This window comes from Oncorhynchus kisutch, linkage group LG28, assembly GCF_002021735.2.
Source record: "Oncorhynchus kisutch isolate 150728-3 linkage group LG28, Okis_V2, whole genome shotgun sequence".
NCBI classification, from domain to species: domain Eukaryota; kingdom Metazoa; phylum Chordata; class Actinopteri; order Salmoniformes; family Salmonidae; genus Oncorhynchus; species Oncorhynchus kisutch.
This window is the reverse complement of record NC_034201.2, coordinates 15489202-15505978: the sequence shown is the minus strand read 5'-3', so window position 1 is coordinate 15505978 and position 16777 is coordinate 15489202. Positions and strand designations below refer to the sequence as shown.

Here is a 16777-nt window from a genome sequence, read left to right as displayed (position 1 = left end):
TGCTGTGAAGAACGGCATCTCAGAATGCACAACTCGCCGGTCCTTGTCACGGATGGGCTATTGCAGCAGATGACCAACAGGGTTCCTCTCCTATCAGCTAAAAACAAGAAGAATCGGCTCCAGTGGGCACACTGGACAATTGAGCAGTCGAAAAACATGGTCCGACGAATCCCGGATCCTGTTGTGTCATGCTGAGTCAGGATTTGGCGTAAGCAGCAGAGTCCATGGCCCCAACCTGCCTGGTCTCAACGGTACAGGCTGATGGTGGTGGTATAATGGTGTGCGGAACTATCCAGGCACACTTTAGGTGTCTTGACACCAACTGAGAAACATTTCCGTTTACTGAGGAAAAGGGGGTCTGACTTGGTACTAGGTGGGTGTACCTAATAAACTGAGAACTGAGAGTAAATGATTGCAGATTACCGAGGCCTGTTATACTGTATAGTGATTTTTTTCATTAAGTATTTCATTCATTTATTGATCATAAAAAAAAACATTTTAGTTAAATTGTTTTAGCAACAGTTTCAATGGGTTTGTCTGGGCTGCACAATAATCTGGCGTAGATCAAAATCCTGTGTGACTAGACTAATATCAGTCTGTGGCCATGGTCTGTACTCAACACTGCGGTGCGGCTTGCATATGGAGAGGGGTCGTCTTTCTTTAAACTGCTCTTGAGAATCCCTCACCAAGGTGACTTGCCTGACCTCACTCTCAAGTAATAATCTCTACACTAATTACGCCAGTCAGGAACCCATGTCCTTGACCAATTTCTTGTCAGTGAATACCTCTCTCCAACCTCCTGCCCCTTAAAATCACAGCCGCGAAATGGAGGCAACAATGAAAAATGGACACAAATGAGCATTGAAAATTAGGGATGGGAATTGCCAGGGACCTCATGTTACAATATTATCACGATACTTAGGTGCCGATACAATATTTATTGCGATTCTTACCATTCTATATGTATTGGGATTAGATGTTCAAAACATATTGCTCACTATATGTCTGCTTCAGAAAGACAAGAAAGAGCCATAATAAAACCAGGTTTTGATCAGTCATGGAAATAAAAGTGATGAAAACATGTTGACTCACTATTTAAAGATATTCTCTGGTACTTTTGTATACTTTTTCACCAGTAGTTTGGAAGGTAGCGTCCACAAGCCAGAAGTGGTCCCTGAAAATTGCGTACTATGTCACAAATGTGCAGATGTGAACCATGTCATTGCTCTCTCTCTCGCTCTACTGTGTGTGTGTGTGTGTGTGTGTGTGTGTGTGTGTGTGTGTGTGTGTGTGTGTGTGTGTGTGTGTGTGTGTGTGTGTGTGTGTGTGTGTGTGTGTGTGTGTGTGTGTGTGTCTTGCCAGCTGTCACTCAAATGGCGAGGGGCTGAATCTCATTGGCTGAAACTCTGCTAGGCAGCTAGCCCATGTATGGGTAAATTCAAGGGAAATGGCACCGCACAGCTTCTAGAAAACATTTGCTTTCAAACTAGGGATTTCGTGGCTAATTGAAGTAAGACATAGGGCGGCGCACAATTGTCCGGGTTATTCGGAGGGTTTGGCCGTTGGCTCATTGGGCTCTAGCGACTCCTTGTGGTGGGCTGGGCGCCTGCAGACTGACTTCGGTCATCAGTTGAGCTGTGTTTCCTCTGACAGGTTGGTGCGGATGGCTTCTGGGTTAAGCGGGTGGGTGTGCGGTTTGGCGGGTCATATTTCGGAGGATGCATGACTCAACCTTCACCTCTCCGAGCCCGTTGGGGAGTTGCAGACATGAGACAAGATCGTAATTGGGAAGGAAAAGGGGTTAAAATACAAAAATAATAATAATATGTTTCTAAACACTTCTACATCAATGTGGATGCTACCCTCAAATTCAACTGACAATCTTCACTTTAACCTCATACTCATTGTATAATTTCAAATCCAAAGTGCTGGAGCACAGAACCCCCCCCCCAAAAAAAATGTTACTGTCCCAATACATTGAGCTCACTGTATACAGTATGAATTTTTTTATAATTTTTTTTACAAATCGATACTTGGCGTCAAAGTATCAATATAATGTCATCCTAAATATTGCGATATGTAACTGTATTGATTTTTTCCCCAATCACTCCTGATAATGTTGTCCTCTCCACGATAGGGGATGAAATCATGTGCATACTGTTTTGCAATCAATCTGTTCAGGTTGAAAAAGATGCTGCTCCAAGCAAATGTAATTTGTTCATTTTATGCAGTTTCCAAGGTAACCAGAACCAAATGTTTTGTTGGGTGTATCATTTGAATACCGTAATACATGGGTGCTGAAAGCCGATTTAAGCTCACATTTGCAGTTAAGACAAGAATATGTATCGTCCATCATTCGCATAAGTTTTAAGGTAAATCTAAGGAAAATAAGATACTACGGTATATAAATGATCATGTGATTAGAAATAGAGCACTGCTAATCATATCAATGTGAGGGAGATGCTGTTCAGGTGTTATTCATATGCACATTTTGCCTTCAAATACAGTATACTATATGTGAAATAAATGTTAAGTGTTATATCTTAAATCATCATTTGACTTAGAAATGCCGACTCTAATCATCAGATGATCAATTACTGATAGGCATTATAACAAATGATCCTCATATAAATTGTTATTATAGAAATTATAGTCATAATACTGAAGACATTTTCAGCATGACTTTGTTCTTCAATTCTTACCTTCAAATGACTCAAATTAACGTACAATGATCAAGGAATATGTCATGTCAACTATATTTCAGAACTGCAATTATTCCAGGACTGCATAAAGAGACAGAATATGGTTAGAAGAATTTCCATGTAAAACAATGAAAACAGCAACACTGATCAAAGTTTAACTACTGCGTTACAGATGTACTATCACTATTAAGATAATGTCACTATTAAGATAATACAAATTCCCTGTCATAGGTTAGTTAGGATCCCCACTTTATTTTAAGAATGTGAAATATCAGAATAATAGTAGAGAATGATTTATTTCAGCTTTTATTTCTTTCATCACATTCCCAGTGGGTCAGAAGTTTACATACAGTCAATTACTATTTCGTAGCAATGCCTTCAAATTGTTTAACCTGGGTCAAACATTTCAGGTAGTCTTCCACAAGCTTCCCACAATAAGTTGGGTGAATTTTGGCCCATTCCTCCTGACAGAGCTGGTGTAACTGAGTCTGGTTTGTTGGTCTCCTTGCTCGCACACAGTGTTTCAGTTCTGCCCACAAATTCTCTATGGGATTGAGGTCAGGGCTTTGTGATGGCCACTCCAATACCTTGACTCCGTTGTCCTTAAGCCATTTTGCCCAAGTATGCTTGGGGTCATTGTCCATTTGGTCATTGTTCATTTGGAAGACCCATTTGCGACCAAGCTTTAACTTCCTGACTGGTGTCTTGAGATGTTGCTTCAATATAGCCACACAATTTTCCTCCATCATGATGCCATCTATTTTGTGAAGTGCACCAGTTCCTCTTGCAGTAAAGCACCCCCACAACATGATGCTGCCACCCCTGTGCTTCACGGTTGGAATGGTGTTCTTCAGCTTGCAAGCATACCCCTTTTTCCTCCAAACATAACGATGGTCATTATGGCCAAACAGTTCTATTTTTGTTTCATCAGACCAGAGGACATTTCTCCAAAAAGTACAATCTTTGTCCCTATGTGCAGTTGCAAACCGTAGTCTGGCTTTTTTATGGCTGTTTTGGAGCAGGGGCTTCTTCCTTGCTGAGCAGCCTTCCAGGCTAAGTCGATTTAGGACTCGTTTTACTGTGGATATAGATACTTTTGTACCTGTTTCCTCCAGCATCTTCACAAGGTCCTTTGCTGTTGTTCTGGGATTGATTTTCACTTTCCGCACCAAAGTAGGTTAATCTCTAGGAGACAGAATGCGTCTCCTTCCTGAGCTGTGTGATGGCTGCGTGGTCCCATGGTGTTTATACTTGCATACTATTGTTTGTACAGATGAACGTGGCACCTTCAGGCGTTTGGAAATTGATCCCATGGATGAACCAGACTTGTGGAGCTCTACAATTTTTGGCTGATTTGGCTGATTTCTTTTGATTTTCCCATGATGTCAAGCAAAGAGGCACTGAGTTTGAAATAAATCCACAGGTACACCTCCAATTGACTCAAATGATGTCAATTAGCCTAGCAGAAGCTTCTAAAGCCATGACATCATTTTCTGGAATTTTCCAAGCTGTTTAAAGGCACAGTCAACTTTGTGCATGTAAACTTCTGACCCACTGGAATTGTGATACAGTGAATTATAAGTGAAATAATCTGTCTGTAAACAATTGTTGGAAAAATGACTTGTGTCATGCACAAAGTAGATGTCCTAACCAACTTGCCAAAACTATAGTTTGTTAACAAGAAATTTGTGGTTGAAAAACAAGTTTTAATGACTCCAACCTAAGTGTATGTAAACTTCCGACTTCAACTGTATATTGTGAAAGGTAAATAGTCAACCAGTGGTTTAGATGGGACCTGAAATAACCTCTATAGTGGTATTTTATGTCTTCCTGAAGCAGACCAGATAGTGTGACATTTTTGTATGAGGAACCTTCAAGAGACAGTGATGGCATACTGCACTATGTCTTCAGTGAATAAGGTAGATAACAATATAGACTGTGCAATGAAAAACTGAGTAGAAACATCACCACTAAAACCATTCATAATTCGATAAGTGAGTTTTGTGTTTTCCCTGTAACACTCATTTCCTATTCTCATTTCCTAACAATCATTGTTTAGAGTGGTTAGAATAGAGGTGTGATTGTGTTATATTGTACAGAGAAAAAGTCAATTCAAACATAATTATACACTCCCCCCCCCCATCCCTATCCCATCCCACCCCCCAAACCCCAACACAGCCCTAAGGTGTTAAAAAGCTCCTATGTGTGACTAGCTAGACTAGGAAACAATTTATGGAATAACTGCATTACCTCTGTAATTCACATTTTTCACAATAACATTCAACCGAGTCTACCTTCCACATTAGCATGCAATCCTTCCATAGTCACTGCAGGTAGCAGCAGAGTAGAGTTTTCATACATTTACCAGGGGATATGTGGATACGGGGACATGAGATTATAAAATTCATTTGGCTAGCTGCAATGTCATGATAAGTCTTACCATGCATACAATCACACTGCATTTGCCTGTCTCCCCTGCAACCTCTCTGCCATTTTGACATCATAACTGACCATAACCTGTGCAAGGAAAACTGATTAACCTGGAACCTGTGCGTTTATCAATAACTACAAAATGGAACGGGCCTTTACCGTATAAATGCCCCCAGCACAGTTACCAATCAAAACGAATTACTATTTCAATTTAATTACTATTTAACAATCTCATTGTGACTGGCTAAACTAGTTTGTGGTGTGTGGTTATAGCGTACCTCCAGTGTGTTCCTCCACGGTTTTCCGCTTGGCTCTGTGGCTGTTGTAGTTTAGTCTCATCTCCTGGCCGTAGTCGGGCAGGGTCTCTCGGGATGTGTAGGATTTGCAAAGGTTCCTGCCGTCCTCGCTTTCGTCTGAGGAGCTGGTGTAGGCGAGCTCCATCTCATTCCGGGCCTTGGACAACGACTGGTAAGGCTTACAATCCATCTGCTCCATGCCTGGCAACACTGAACCAAGCTCATTCAGTCATTGGATCCAAAATGCAAGACCAATCTGGAGGAAGTGGAGAATAAAGACTTAGAACAATGAATTTACCTCACACATTGCTAATGTTGTGTCCCAGTATTGTGCGAAAAATATATAAATCAAGTAAAAAGTAATTATTTGGATATTAGTGTCTTTAATCAGCGTGTCCTTGTTCTAAGGGGTTGCTGCTGGGTGGTGGTGTTAGAAGATTGAGTTGCTTTATAGACACAGGGGAGGAGGAGCCCTTATAGGAACAGATTGAGAGATAACTTTAATTTACAGCAGAATCTGATGTACTGCTATGAAACACAATGACAGAAATCATGTGGCGAACAATGTATTTTATCCCCAGAGCTACAGAGGCAGTTATTTTTTTATTTACCATTAGCATTACTCAGTAGTAATATAACAGTAGCACAATGATGAATACTGTTATTTTGCATCTGTGTCCTAGTATAAGGCTGCAGTACATCACAGCCCAGTAGTGTTTTGCTGTGTAGCGTAAAGCACACTATAACCTTGATATGAACCCGTCTGTTCTGCCCTGAGCTGTGCTTGGGCTGACCTTTCTATCATTGCCGCCTGACAGCCACTAAACCTTGGCCATGGCCTTGACCCAAACACTCGACCCTGTAGCAGAGAGGATTGCCTTCACACCCCACTGTCCTTCTATACTTTGGGAACGAAGGGGGGGGAACTCCCCATAATACAAACTTCAGCAAGAAATCAGAAGAGGCTCCTGACAATGTTTGCCCTCTGACATTTGTAATCTTTAACAGCATTCAAGACAAATATGACAATCAAATGCTCATTAGGCTGTGCCATCTTTGTCCGGCTTGTGGTAATAGGTTATTAATAGCAAGCTCAGTACATATCTTGCTTGACTAATTGGCAGTTGAAGGCATTTTTATGGGCCATTTGTATTCTGTGCCGCAGCCAGCCCCCTGGCTGGACGAGGCTGTTCTGTGCATGTAAAGGTAATTACTCAGGGTAGGTGTGGCTGGAAAATGATGAGTGGGGAGTCAACACCACTAGTTGAAACAAGGCTGTTTTTGGTGAGGTTACTGTATAAACTCTGAGGCAGGGAGCCTAGGTAAGGCACCTATTTTAGCATACACAGTCCACACTGTCTACAAGAGGTGCTCTCAGTACTCTCATTACAAAAACATATGAGTAGCTAGCTCATGAATATACAGTACTAGTTCCTTTTTGTCGATTTTTGTACCCTTTTAACATACTTTAAATGTGTGTAATGATGTGAAATTGTTAGATACTACTTGTTAGATATTACTGCACTTTTGGAGCTAGAAACACAAGCATTTCGCTACACGTGCAATAACATCTGCTAAATGTGTATGTGACCAATAAAATGTTATTTTATTTTATTTGACATGTAGGTAGGTATATGGGATTAGTGCCTGAGAGCTATTGTCACGTGAACATTTCCCTAACTATGCTATCACTAGTTCCTTTCCAACAGTATGTATAAACAGCAGAATCTGGTTACATACACAACCTTTAATTGTTGTTGAAATGTTTTCATTTCTTTGTTCCAATCGCCAACATGTTTTTCAGAAATGCTAATAATAGGTTAGGGCATGTCCTTTTAGCATCATTGTGGCTAGATGGTGTAAAGCTATTGTAAAAAAGTTTCATGTTTTATTTGCGTCGTGAGAAAGTTCTCCTAACCTGCTACTAAAAGTCACTTCTGTCCGTTGTTGTAATAGACCATTTAGTCACTTTCTCCTCATTCAGGCATAGATCATTGTCTTGGTAACATGCTGTTACTTTAGCTATGCCATACTCAGATGCTTGAGTTTATGGGTGTTTAGCCTGTTTGAAGCACTTTTGCCTTTGTCCTTCAGTTGAGGTAATAGTTAAGTATTTTTTGTCATGAACTATTTTCATTATTTTTCACCATTTCTATATTTTCAAAATACATATCTAGATCCAGTCTTCTACCAGTTCTACCACCAGTCTTCTACTACTAAATTAATAGGCCTACTGTACCACCAATATTTTAACCTGATCCTCTGACTCCGACTCCACACAAACTAATTAGGCTGCCGGGTTCTCTATCATGAGGTTATTGTGTACACACTGTCTTACAAGAGGTACTCTCATGTACCACTTCCTCTGTTGCAAAACCTAATTGAATTACCACTTCCTCTGATGCAAAAACGAATGAATAGTGGCTACCACATGCAATAATTTATTTGTGTACCTTCTTAACGTTGATATGTATTTGTTTAAACGTATAAAAAATACTTAGGGGATAGAGTAATACACTGTAGCTACAGAATATGCAGCTAGAAAATCCCAAGAACATCTTCATAGTGAGATTGACAGTGTTCTCAGTATGATCAATAACACAAACATCTTACATCTCAGAGTTAAATGTATTAAAATGACTCTAATAGCCAATAGCCAGTGAAAAGTTCATAAGGCACAACAAATCCAATCAATAAGGTTGATATTCATAACTTATTTTCTCTACTCAAAAACTAATATTACTCTGTAAATGTCATTAACGTAATAAAATAGGAAGAAATAGAATATATACATTTCCCCATCTCTAAAAGGGCACATGCATAATGTAGCACTGGGAAAATGTAACATTTTATCTTTCCTCTGAGCAAGTTGCAATTTAACTACGCATTCCTAAAATAACCTTGTGTTAATATTATACAACCCTTCCATTTTATGAATGTTAATCATGTTCCATTTGGGATACGATCAGTCTTATTTCTGTTACAGTAAATATCATTTTCCTCCTAAAGCTCCTAAATGATATTGGGTTATAGTTGCACCATAAATGCAAACTACAGTATACCATTTGTCTGCTTGGTTAAAATGGCTTAGTTCTACCACTCTGGTGCTTATCAAAATATGTTTTGAATGCAGAGGTTTAATGGGAGCACATTGGGGCTAAGACAGTGTCTTCTGATGAGCACCAAGTAGCTTTTAATGAGATGATTACGGTGTTTGTAAATAAACTGCCTAGTGGACACACAAATCATTCAGAGTAACACCAGCCAGCACAACACACGGTAATTTGCTCGTAATCCATGGGCTTTAACAGGATGAATGTTGCTGTACATCTTCTCGTGGTCCATGACCGTAGCAACGGCAATCTGTCAAAAAAGTATATAATAAAAAATATAAAAAACATTTTTTGGGGGGGGCTTGCCTGTTGTGCTTGTTATTTTGGGGGGGGCTTGCCTGTTGTGCTTGTTATTTTGGGGGGGGCTTGCCTGTTGTGCTTGTTATTTTGGGGGGGGCTTGCCTGTTGTGCTTGTTATTTTGGGGGGGGCTTGCCTGTTGTGCTTGTTATTTTGGGGGGGGGCTTGCCTGTTGTGCTTGTTATTTTGGGGGGGGGCTTGCCTGTTGTGCTTGTTATTTTGGGGGGGGCTTGCCTGTTGTGCTTGTTATTTTGGGGGGGGGCTTGCCTGTTGTGCTTGTTATTTTGGGGGGGGCTTGCCTGTTGTGCTTGTTATTTTGGGGGGGGCTTGCCTGTTGTGCTTGTTATTTTGGGGGGGGGCTTGCCTGTTGTGCTTGTTATTTTGGGGGGGGGCTTGCCTGTTGTGCTTGTTATTTTGGGGGGGGCTTGCCTGTTGTGCTTGTTATTTTGGGGGGGGCTTGCCTGTTGTGCTTGTTATTTTGGCATTAATACGTGTCACACATCAGTTTGTAAACAATGTAACAAACAAAAAAGTTATTGACTTAATAAAGCTGCATACAAACATGGTCTCTTTCTTGCTTTCTTGAGTAAGGCAGCTCCAAAATGCAGGTGTTTCAGCCTAGCTCAGTGCTTTCTGTGGTAGTGGGGCTAGCCAGCAAAAAATACAAAGCATTGACCCAGACTGGCTATGTTTTCTGTCCTGATTGAATCAGTTTTCTGTCACTCATGGGAGAGTACGTCATCCCCAATTCTAAGGTTAGAGCTCGAAAATGTTAGCCCCTTGGGTTCTGCTATAGAGTTATATTAGAAGTGCCCATCCAAGAAGCCTCAAGATCATTGGCCACAGATAGAATGACATCAAATCACGTTATATCTACAGTAGCTTTGAATGGACTTTCAAAGTCTTAGCTAGCAGACATCATCAGTTGTCATCAAGTCGACATTCTACTGGCAAATCCTTTTAAAAATAATGAAATAATGAAGAGAAATTATAGATATAACATATCGGTGCTCATCGGCCCTTGTACATAAAGATTACACAATAATTTAACAATGAGTCGTTTGGAAGGAATCAGTGGCTAACTGCAGGCGTTGTAAAGAAACTACTAACATTAGCCTGCTACTCAATGGAGTGGCTGTGTTTTTTTCACACAAAGGACCGCTGCGCCTCCTTCACAAGGTGAGTCCAAAAATGTCTTGTATGCTGCTGCATAAATGATGTAATGTGCAAGGGAGAAATGTACACTGTAGCTAAGAAAGTAATACTAAGTGTATGTTGTGTAGTAAGCTGTTAGTAGCCCATGTGCCTCACCCTAATAATTTGGTCTATTTTCACCTCTTAATTTCACCTACTGTTCTAACTTGGTGGTGCACAAATAGCATATAATCTGTTTTAGAGAAATGTAATCATCTAATATTGTAAGAGCTTTCATTTTCTGCTTCTATGGTCCGTTTATGTATCGTACGGGAGGGAGTACACTGTTCAGAATTATGTCGCTGTACATTTCAAAAGTGCTGAAAATATAGTTAGTTATATTGACTATGTCCGTCGTCGCTTGCTCATTTATGTCTTAATCGAAATGACGGATCGCCTCTTATCCACTTGTCGTCCCCTTATGCCATCATTTTTACAATTATCAGTTTAAGCAAGTCTGCCATATCAGCTATGTTTTTTTTAAAAGGCAGTAAATGAGGCTGAATGGAACTGTTTCGCTGCCAGACAAGGCTCCGCTGAAAGCCAGGTGTAGCAGTGCTAAGGTGTTGGGACTGCTGTTGGGACAGCGTTATGTAGGCCCTAACTGTTTTTGGGCAACGTTTGTCACCGTTATAGTGCAATTAATGTATTGTTTAGTGTTATATCATGTAGTGGCTTTGCTGACATGCATCCTACATTTTCTTTTTTGCCCCACCAAGATTTAAATGTTAAAATTGCCACTGGACCTTAGAATGAAAATCCAGCAGCATTCCGGAACACTCTTAACCTTCCAAAGCTGCATGACAAAAAGAGTCTGTACAACCATAGAAAAATACTTTTAGGAGAAAGAAAGAGGAAAATATTAGATTTCTGATCTTTTCGGTATGAAATACAATACCCTGCCTTGGTGTAGTACACTACAGTATTAAGTCCATAAATCAAAGGCTGTTTGGTGCCAGTTCGCCAAGCTCCATGATGCTGGCTGAGCCTTCCTGGGACTCGGCAGGGTAAAGTGCTTGGTGTTAATTGGGTAGCTACATGTGGGGAAAGAATATTCAGATGAACGTCCCCCGTCGAGTCTGGGAGAGTCTGGCCCAACGGCCCAGCATGGGCACACGAGCCACAAACTTCATTACAGCGCTACAGGCATGCCGCAGGCACTCCCTGCCTCCATCTCTGTCATGGAGCTCCACTTCTCTGGAGCTATTCCTCTTCCTCCTACTGAGAGATCTGTCATTGTCATTTCTCTATAGTATACATCTAGTGTTTTCTACCCGACTGTATTTTCACCCCAGCTCATTCAATCCCTCACATAAGCACTGTTCCTAGGTCAGGGTGAGAATGTACCCAAAGGGATCAGCTTAAGTGCCTCGAGCACAAAAACAGATAACTTAGACTGTGTGATGTAACTGATTCTTGTGTGAACTGAAGATGTCTTCATAGTGCCTTCCGAAAGTGTATTATTAAAAATTGATTAAATCATTTTTTCTCACCTACCTACACACAAGACCCCATAATGGCAAAGTGATAACATGTTTTTAGACATTTTTGCAAATGTTTTTAAAATGAAATACATAAATATCTTATTTACATAAGTATTCACACCCCCAAAGTCAATACTTTGAAGAAGCATTTTTGGCAGAAATTACAACTGTGAGCCTTTCTGGGTAAGTATCTAAGAGCTTTCCACACCTGGATTGTGCAACATTTGCCCATTTATCTTTTCATAATTCTTCCAAGCTTTGTTAAATTGGTTGTTGATCATTACTAGACAACCATTTTCAGGTCTTGATTTTCAAGTAGATTTAAGTCTGAACTGTAACTCCGCCACATTTATTTTCTTCTTGGTAAACAACTCCAGTGTAGATTTGGCCTTGTGCTTTAGGTTATTTTCCTGCTGAAAGCTGAATTCATCTCCCAGTGTCTGGTGGAAGGCAGACTGAACCAGGCTTCCCTCTAGGATTTTGCCTGTGCTTAGCTCCATTCCATTTATTTTTTATTGAGAAAAACACCCAGTCCTTAACGATTGATGCAGCCACCACTTCTGCTTGAAAATATGTAGAGTGGTACTCAGTAATGTGTTGTATTGGATTTGCCTCAAACATTTTAGCCAATTTTTTGGGCAGTATTACTTTAGTGCCTTGTTGCAATAGGATGCATGTTTTTGAATATTTGTATTCTGTACAGGCTTCCTTCTTTTCACTCTGTCATGTAGGTTAGTATTGTGGAGTAACTACAATGTTGTTGATACATCCTCAGTTTTCTCCTATCACAGCTATTAAACTCTGGAACTGTTTTCAAGTCCCCACTGGCCTCATGGTGAACTCCCTGAGCGGGTTCCTTCCTCTCCAGCAACGGAGTTAGGAAGGATCTTTGTAGTGACTGGGTGTTGTCACACCCTGATCTGTTTCACCTGTCTTTGTGCTTGTCTCCACCATCCTCTAGGTGTTGCCCATCTTCCCCATTATCCCCAGTGTATTAATACCTGTGTTCTCTGTTTGTCTGTTGACAGTTTGTTTTGTTTGTCAAGCCTACCAGTGCTTTTCCCCTTGCTCCTATCTGTTTCTAGTTCCTGTTTTCTAGTTTTCCCAGTTTTGACCATTCAGCCTGCCCTGACCCTGAGCCTGCCTGCCGTTCTGTACCTTGTCACACCACACTGGATTATTGATCTCTGCCTCCCTTGACCCTGACATGCTGACCAGACCAGACGACCAGCGTGCGCGAGCGTCGCAAAATAAATGTAGAAATACATATTATTCAATTATTTCACCCACACTGCTCGCGCGTGCCAATGAGCGTCTGCGTTGCCAGGGGCTAAAATAGAACTCCTTTCTATTTCTGACGCAGATCGGGCTGAAAGTCCTGCCTCTCCCATCTCCTCATTGGTTTATAGAAGCAGATACCCACGTGGCATTTCCTCATTGGTTATACCCACGTGGGTGATTGAAAGACGAAATGTTTTGCCGGTTGTCGTGGTAAAAGTGTAGATGCCAATCACCATATCAAAGATGGAAAAAGCCTGGAAGGAGGAAAGATGACTAGAAACGATTGGTTGGCCGTTTTATGTGTGTATTAATTGTCGGAGTAGAAGACCTTGTGCATTTCAGGTAAAATAACAACTCAATGTTTATATCCCAGGACAAATTTGCTAGCAACAGCAAGCTAGCTAAATAGGACAAATTAGCTAGCAAGTTCAAGCTAACAAGCTAAATTGCCATACATGTTTAATGCTTTTCGACCTGTCCCCAAATTAATGTCATTGGTTCAGAGTTTGTTTTGATATTTTAACATGCGTGTCATGATCGCGTTTGGTGTAGGGGAACAAAATAAATGTATGCACGATAGGGCACGATGGCGCACGCGCGCAGCCGGTTTGGGTTCCGTGTGAGACTGCCTGCTGTTCTGTACCTTTTGGACTCTGATCTGGATTACCGACCTCTGCCTGCCCTTGACCTGTCGTTTTGCCTGACCCCTGTTCTAGTAATAAACTTGTGTTACTTCGACACTGACTGCATCTGGATCTTCCCTAAAACGTGATATGTATATTGATATACCATCCAAAGTATAATTAATAACTTCACCATGCTCAAAGGGATATTCAATGTATGTTATAACTATATATTTTTTTACCCATCTACCTAGGTGCCCTTTGCGAGGCATTGGAAAACCCCCCATTGGAAAACCTCCCTGGTCTTTGTTCTTGAATCTGTGTTTGAAATTATTTTGTATTAATTTGATGTTATGGGGTATTGTGTGTAAGCCAGTGACAAAAATCTCAATTTAATATTTTTTTTATTCAGGTTATAACACAACAAAATGGGGGGGAAAAAATTCTGAGGGCACAATAGCTAACGGTTCACCAAACCCACGGTTCGGTACATATTGCGGTTTTGTGGTCACAGTTCGGATCGGTTTTGGTACAGTGGGAAAATGAAATGTCATTCACAATGTTCAGCATTCACAATGTTTCTTGCATTGTCTGTTGTGATCGGATTGTTATGTTGGGCCTCTCAAGTTTCCACTCCAATGCTGCATTTGTAACCATGTGCGAGGTGGGAATTTACCAGTTGTAAAGTCATAAATACCAGTTGGATGCATTCATGTGACTTGAACTCGTTGAGAAAAGCAGATTGGATAATGACCAACAAGCTGTGTCAACCATAAACTACAAGTAAAAGCTATCATGCTTGCAAAGAAATTACAGATTTCAAAAACTACATTAATAGATATATTTTATAAATAATGTTTTGCTGTTGCATTTAACTGCCAAAAATGCTGTTGTTACAGAGGCCATTTCCTTAGTAGGTGACGTCAGAGGTCATCATGTGGGAGAAGTGGGTTTTCAGGATGATAGACGAGTTTCCCACTAGTAATTATCAGTTTGAGGGCTGTTCAAGTGGATTTTTCCCAGTTGTATGTGATAAATTCCCACTTGGTTATGAACGCACCATGACACTGCCTCCTTCACTGCCAGATGTGTGTTTGTAGCACGGTAAATCTCCCACTCTGGGGTAATGTGATGGGCTGTCACTGTTAAGTAAGGGCAACACAGGGTGCATTGGCAAATTCATTTCAAAACTTTGGCTTTGGTTTGCTTATATAGAGAGATTACAGATTTCTAAAATGGGTGCAAGAGGGAAGTTTGTAACGTGGCTTGAGCACTTCCACGAGGTGCTAAAACCACTACTGAAACCCCCATTTCTCAACCACCGTGAATGGGTGCATCTCCGCAGGTATAAACCAAAGACTGTAAGAAATGTAAACATAGCCTACCTATCACTTTTGTAATTTCTTTCTGAATCAGATCCCAAGGGCTGCTTGACTGCAGAGGGGAGACGATGTTGTGTTGTTTCCGTCTTGCTCCGGTATACAGGAGTGATATCAGTGTAAAATTGTCAACATATTTGAGGTGTTGACAGCTGCATAGGCTATTCTCGTTGAGCGTAGCATCATACTGTTAATGCCGTTGTCATTTACTGGGAAGCCAACATTTTCCCAAACTGGAAGTTTAAACGATGATGGAGGATCTTCCAATTCTGGTTTATTGACCCCACCACTCACCAGTGGTGTAAAGTACCTTTAGTAAAAAATACTTTAAAGTACTACTTAAGTTTTTTGGGGTATCTGTACTAGAGGTCGACCGATTATGATTTTTCAACGCCGGCGTAAAAGTAAACAGTAAAGTAAACAGTAAACAGTAAACCACACAACACTTTTAGTAGGAAGTAAACCCCACAACAGTGGCAGCTCAGCTGCAGTGGATAGCAGCAGTCTTACGGGGTCCTGACCATTTCTGCTATTTTGTTTTTTCCCCCTGATCTAAATTTTTTGTACATAATGTCTTCGCCATCATTTCCTATGACAGAAAACAGCTTCTGGCCATCAGAACAGCTATGGATTAGCATTTCTACAACAACGAGTCGGCAGCTCTGGACATCCTGCTTACTCCGGACAAGGCCCTAATCCTAGGTACTGGTAGAATGATTGCACAATTATTTGCATCAATCCACTGGCCATTTGTTTTGCAAACTCTGCAAACACATGAGCGCTACAGAAACATCACTGACCAATCAAAGGTCTCTTGCTGGAGGGCACTTACACATTTCTTCTATTTTTCCAAGAGTGGTCTCCTGATGTGGTTTAAACATTGTTGTGGACTACCTGCAGTAACTCTATGCACACACACTACCCACACACTCACACATATTTACACTGACACGCAACACACACACACACACACACACACACACACACACACACACACACACACACACACACACACACACACACACACACACACACACACACACACACACACACACTATATTCGCCCACATGACACACGCACACATGCATACTGACACAACACACTCACACTCACACCACATACGCTGCTGCTACTATCTATTATCTATCCTGTTGCCTATCCCTTTACCCCTACCTATATGTACATAGCTACCTCAATTACCTCGTAACCCTGCACATTGACACAGTACTGGTACTCCCTGTATATAACCATGTTATTACCTCGTACCCCTGCACATTGACTTGGTACTGGTACTCCCTGTACAGTCGTGGCCCAAAGTTTTGAGAATGACACAAATATAAATTTTCACAAAGTCTGCTGCCTCAGTGTCTTTAGATATTTGTGTCAGATGCCTCTATGGAATACTGAAGTATAATTACAAGCATTTCATAAGTGTCAAAGGCTTTTATTGACAATTACATGAAGTTGATGCAAAGAGTCAATATTAGCAGTGTTGACCATTCTTTATCAAGACCTCTGCAATCTGCCCCGGCATGCTGTCAATTAACTTCTGGGCCACATCCTGACTGATGGCAGCCCATTCTTGCATAATCAATGCTTGGAGTTTGTCAGAATTTGTGGGTTTTTGCTTGTCCACCTGCCTCTTGAGGATTGACCACAAGTTCTCAATGGGATTAAGGTCTGGGGAGTTTCCTGGCCATGGACCCAAAGTATCGATGTTTTGTTCCCCGAGCCACTTAGTTATCACTTTTGCCTTATGGCAAGGTGCTCCATCATGCTGGAAAAGGCATTGTTCGTCACCAAACTGTTCCTGGATGTTTGGGAGAAGTCGCTCTCTGAGGATGTGTTGGTACCATTCTTTATTCATGTCTGTGTTCTTGAGTGAGCCCACTCCCTTGGCTGAGAAGCAACCCCACACATGAATGGTCTCAGGATGCTTTACTGTTGGCATGACACAGGACTGATGGTAGCACTCA

The 16777-nt window shown here is 41.1% G+C and overlaps 1 protein-coding gene across 3 annotated transcripts in view; it reads right to left on the bottom strand.

Moving 5' to 3' along the window:
* LOC109872677 (teneurin-1) overlaps window positions 1-16777 on the bottom strand; it is a 177677-nt gene that overhangs the window by 127881 nt on the left and 33019 nt on the right. For all 3 annotated transcript variants that reach the window (XM_031808394.1, XM_031808392.1, XM_031808393.1), the window contains exon 2: window positions 5411-5684. In XM_031808394.1, the coding sequence (XP_031664254.1) occupies window positions 5411-5627 (217 nt within the window). In that variant the 5' untranslated portion in view covers window positions 5628-5684. The remainder of the gene's footprint in view (window positions 1-5410; window positions 5685-16777) is intronic.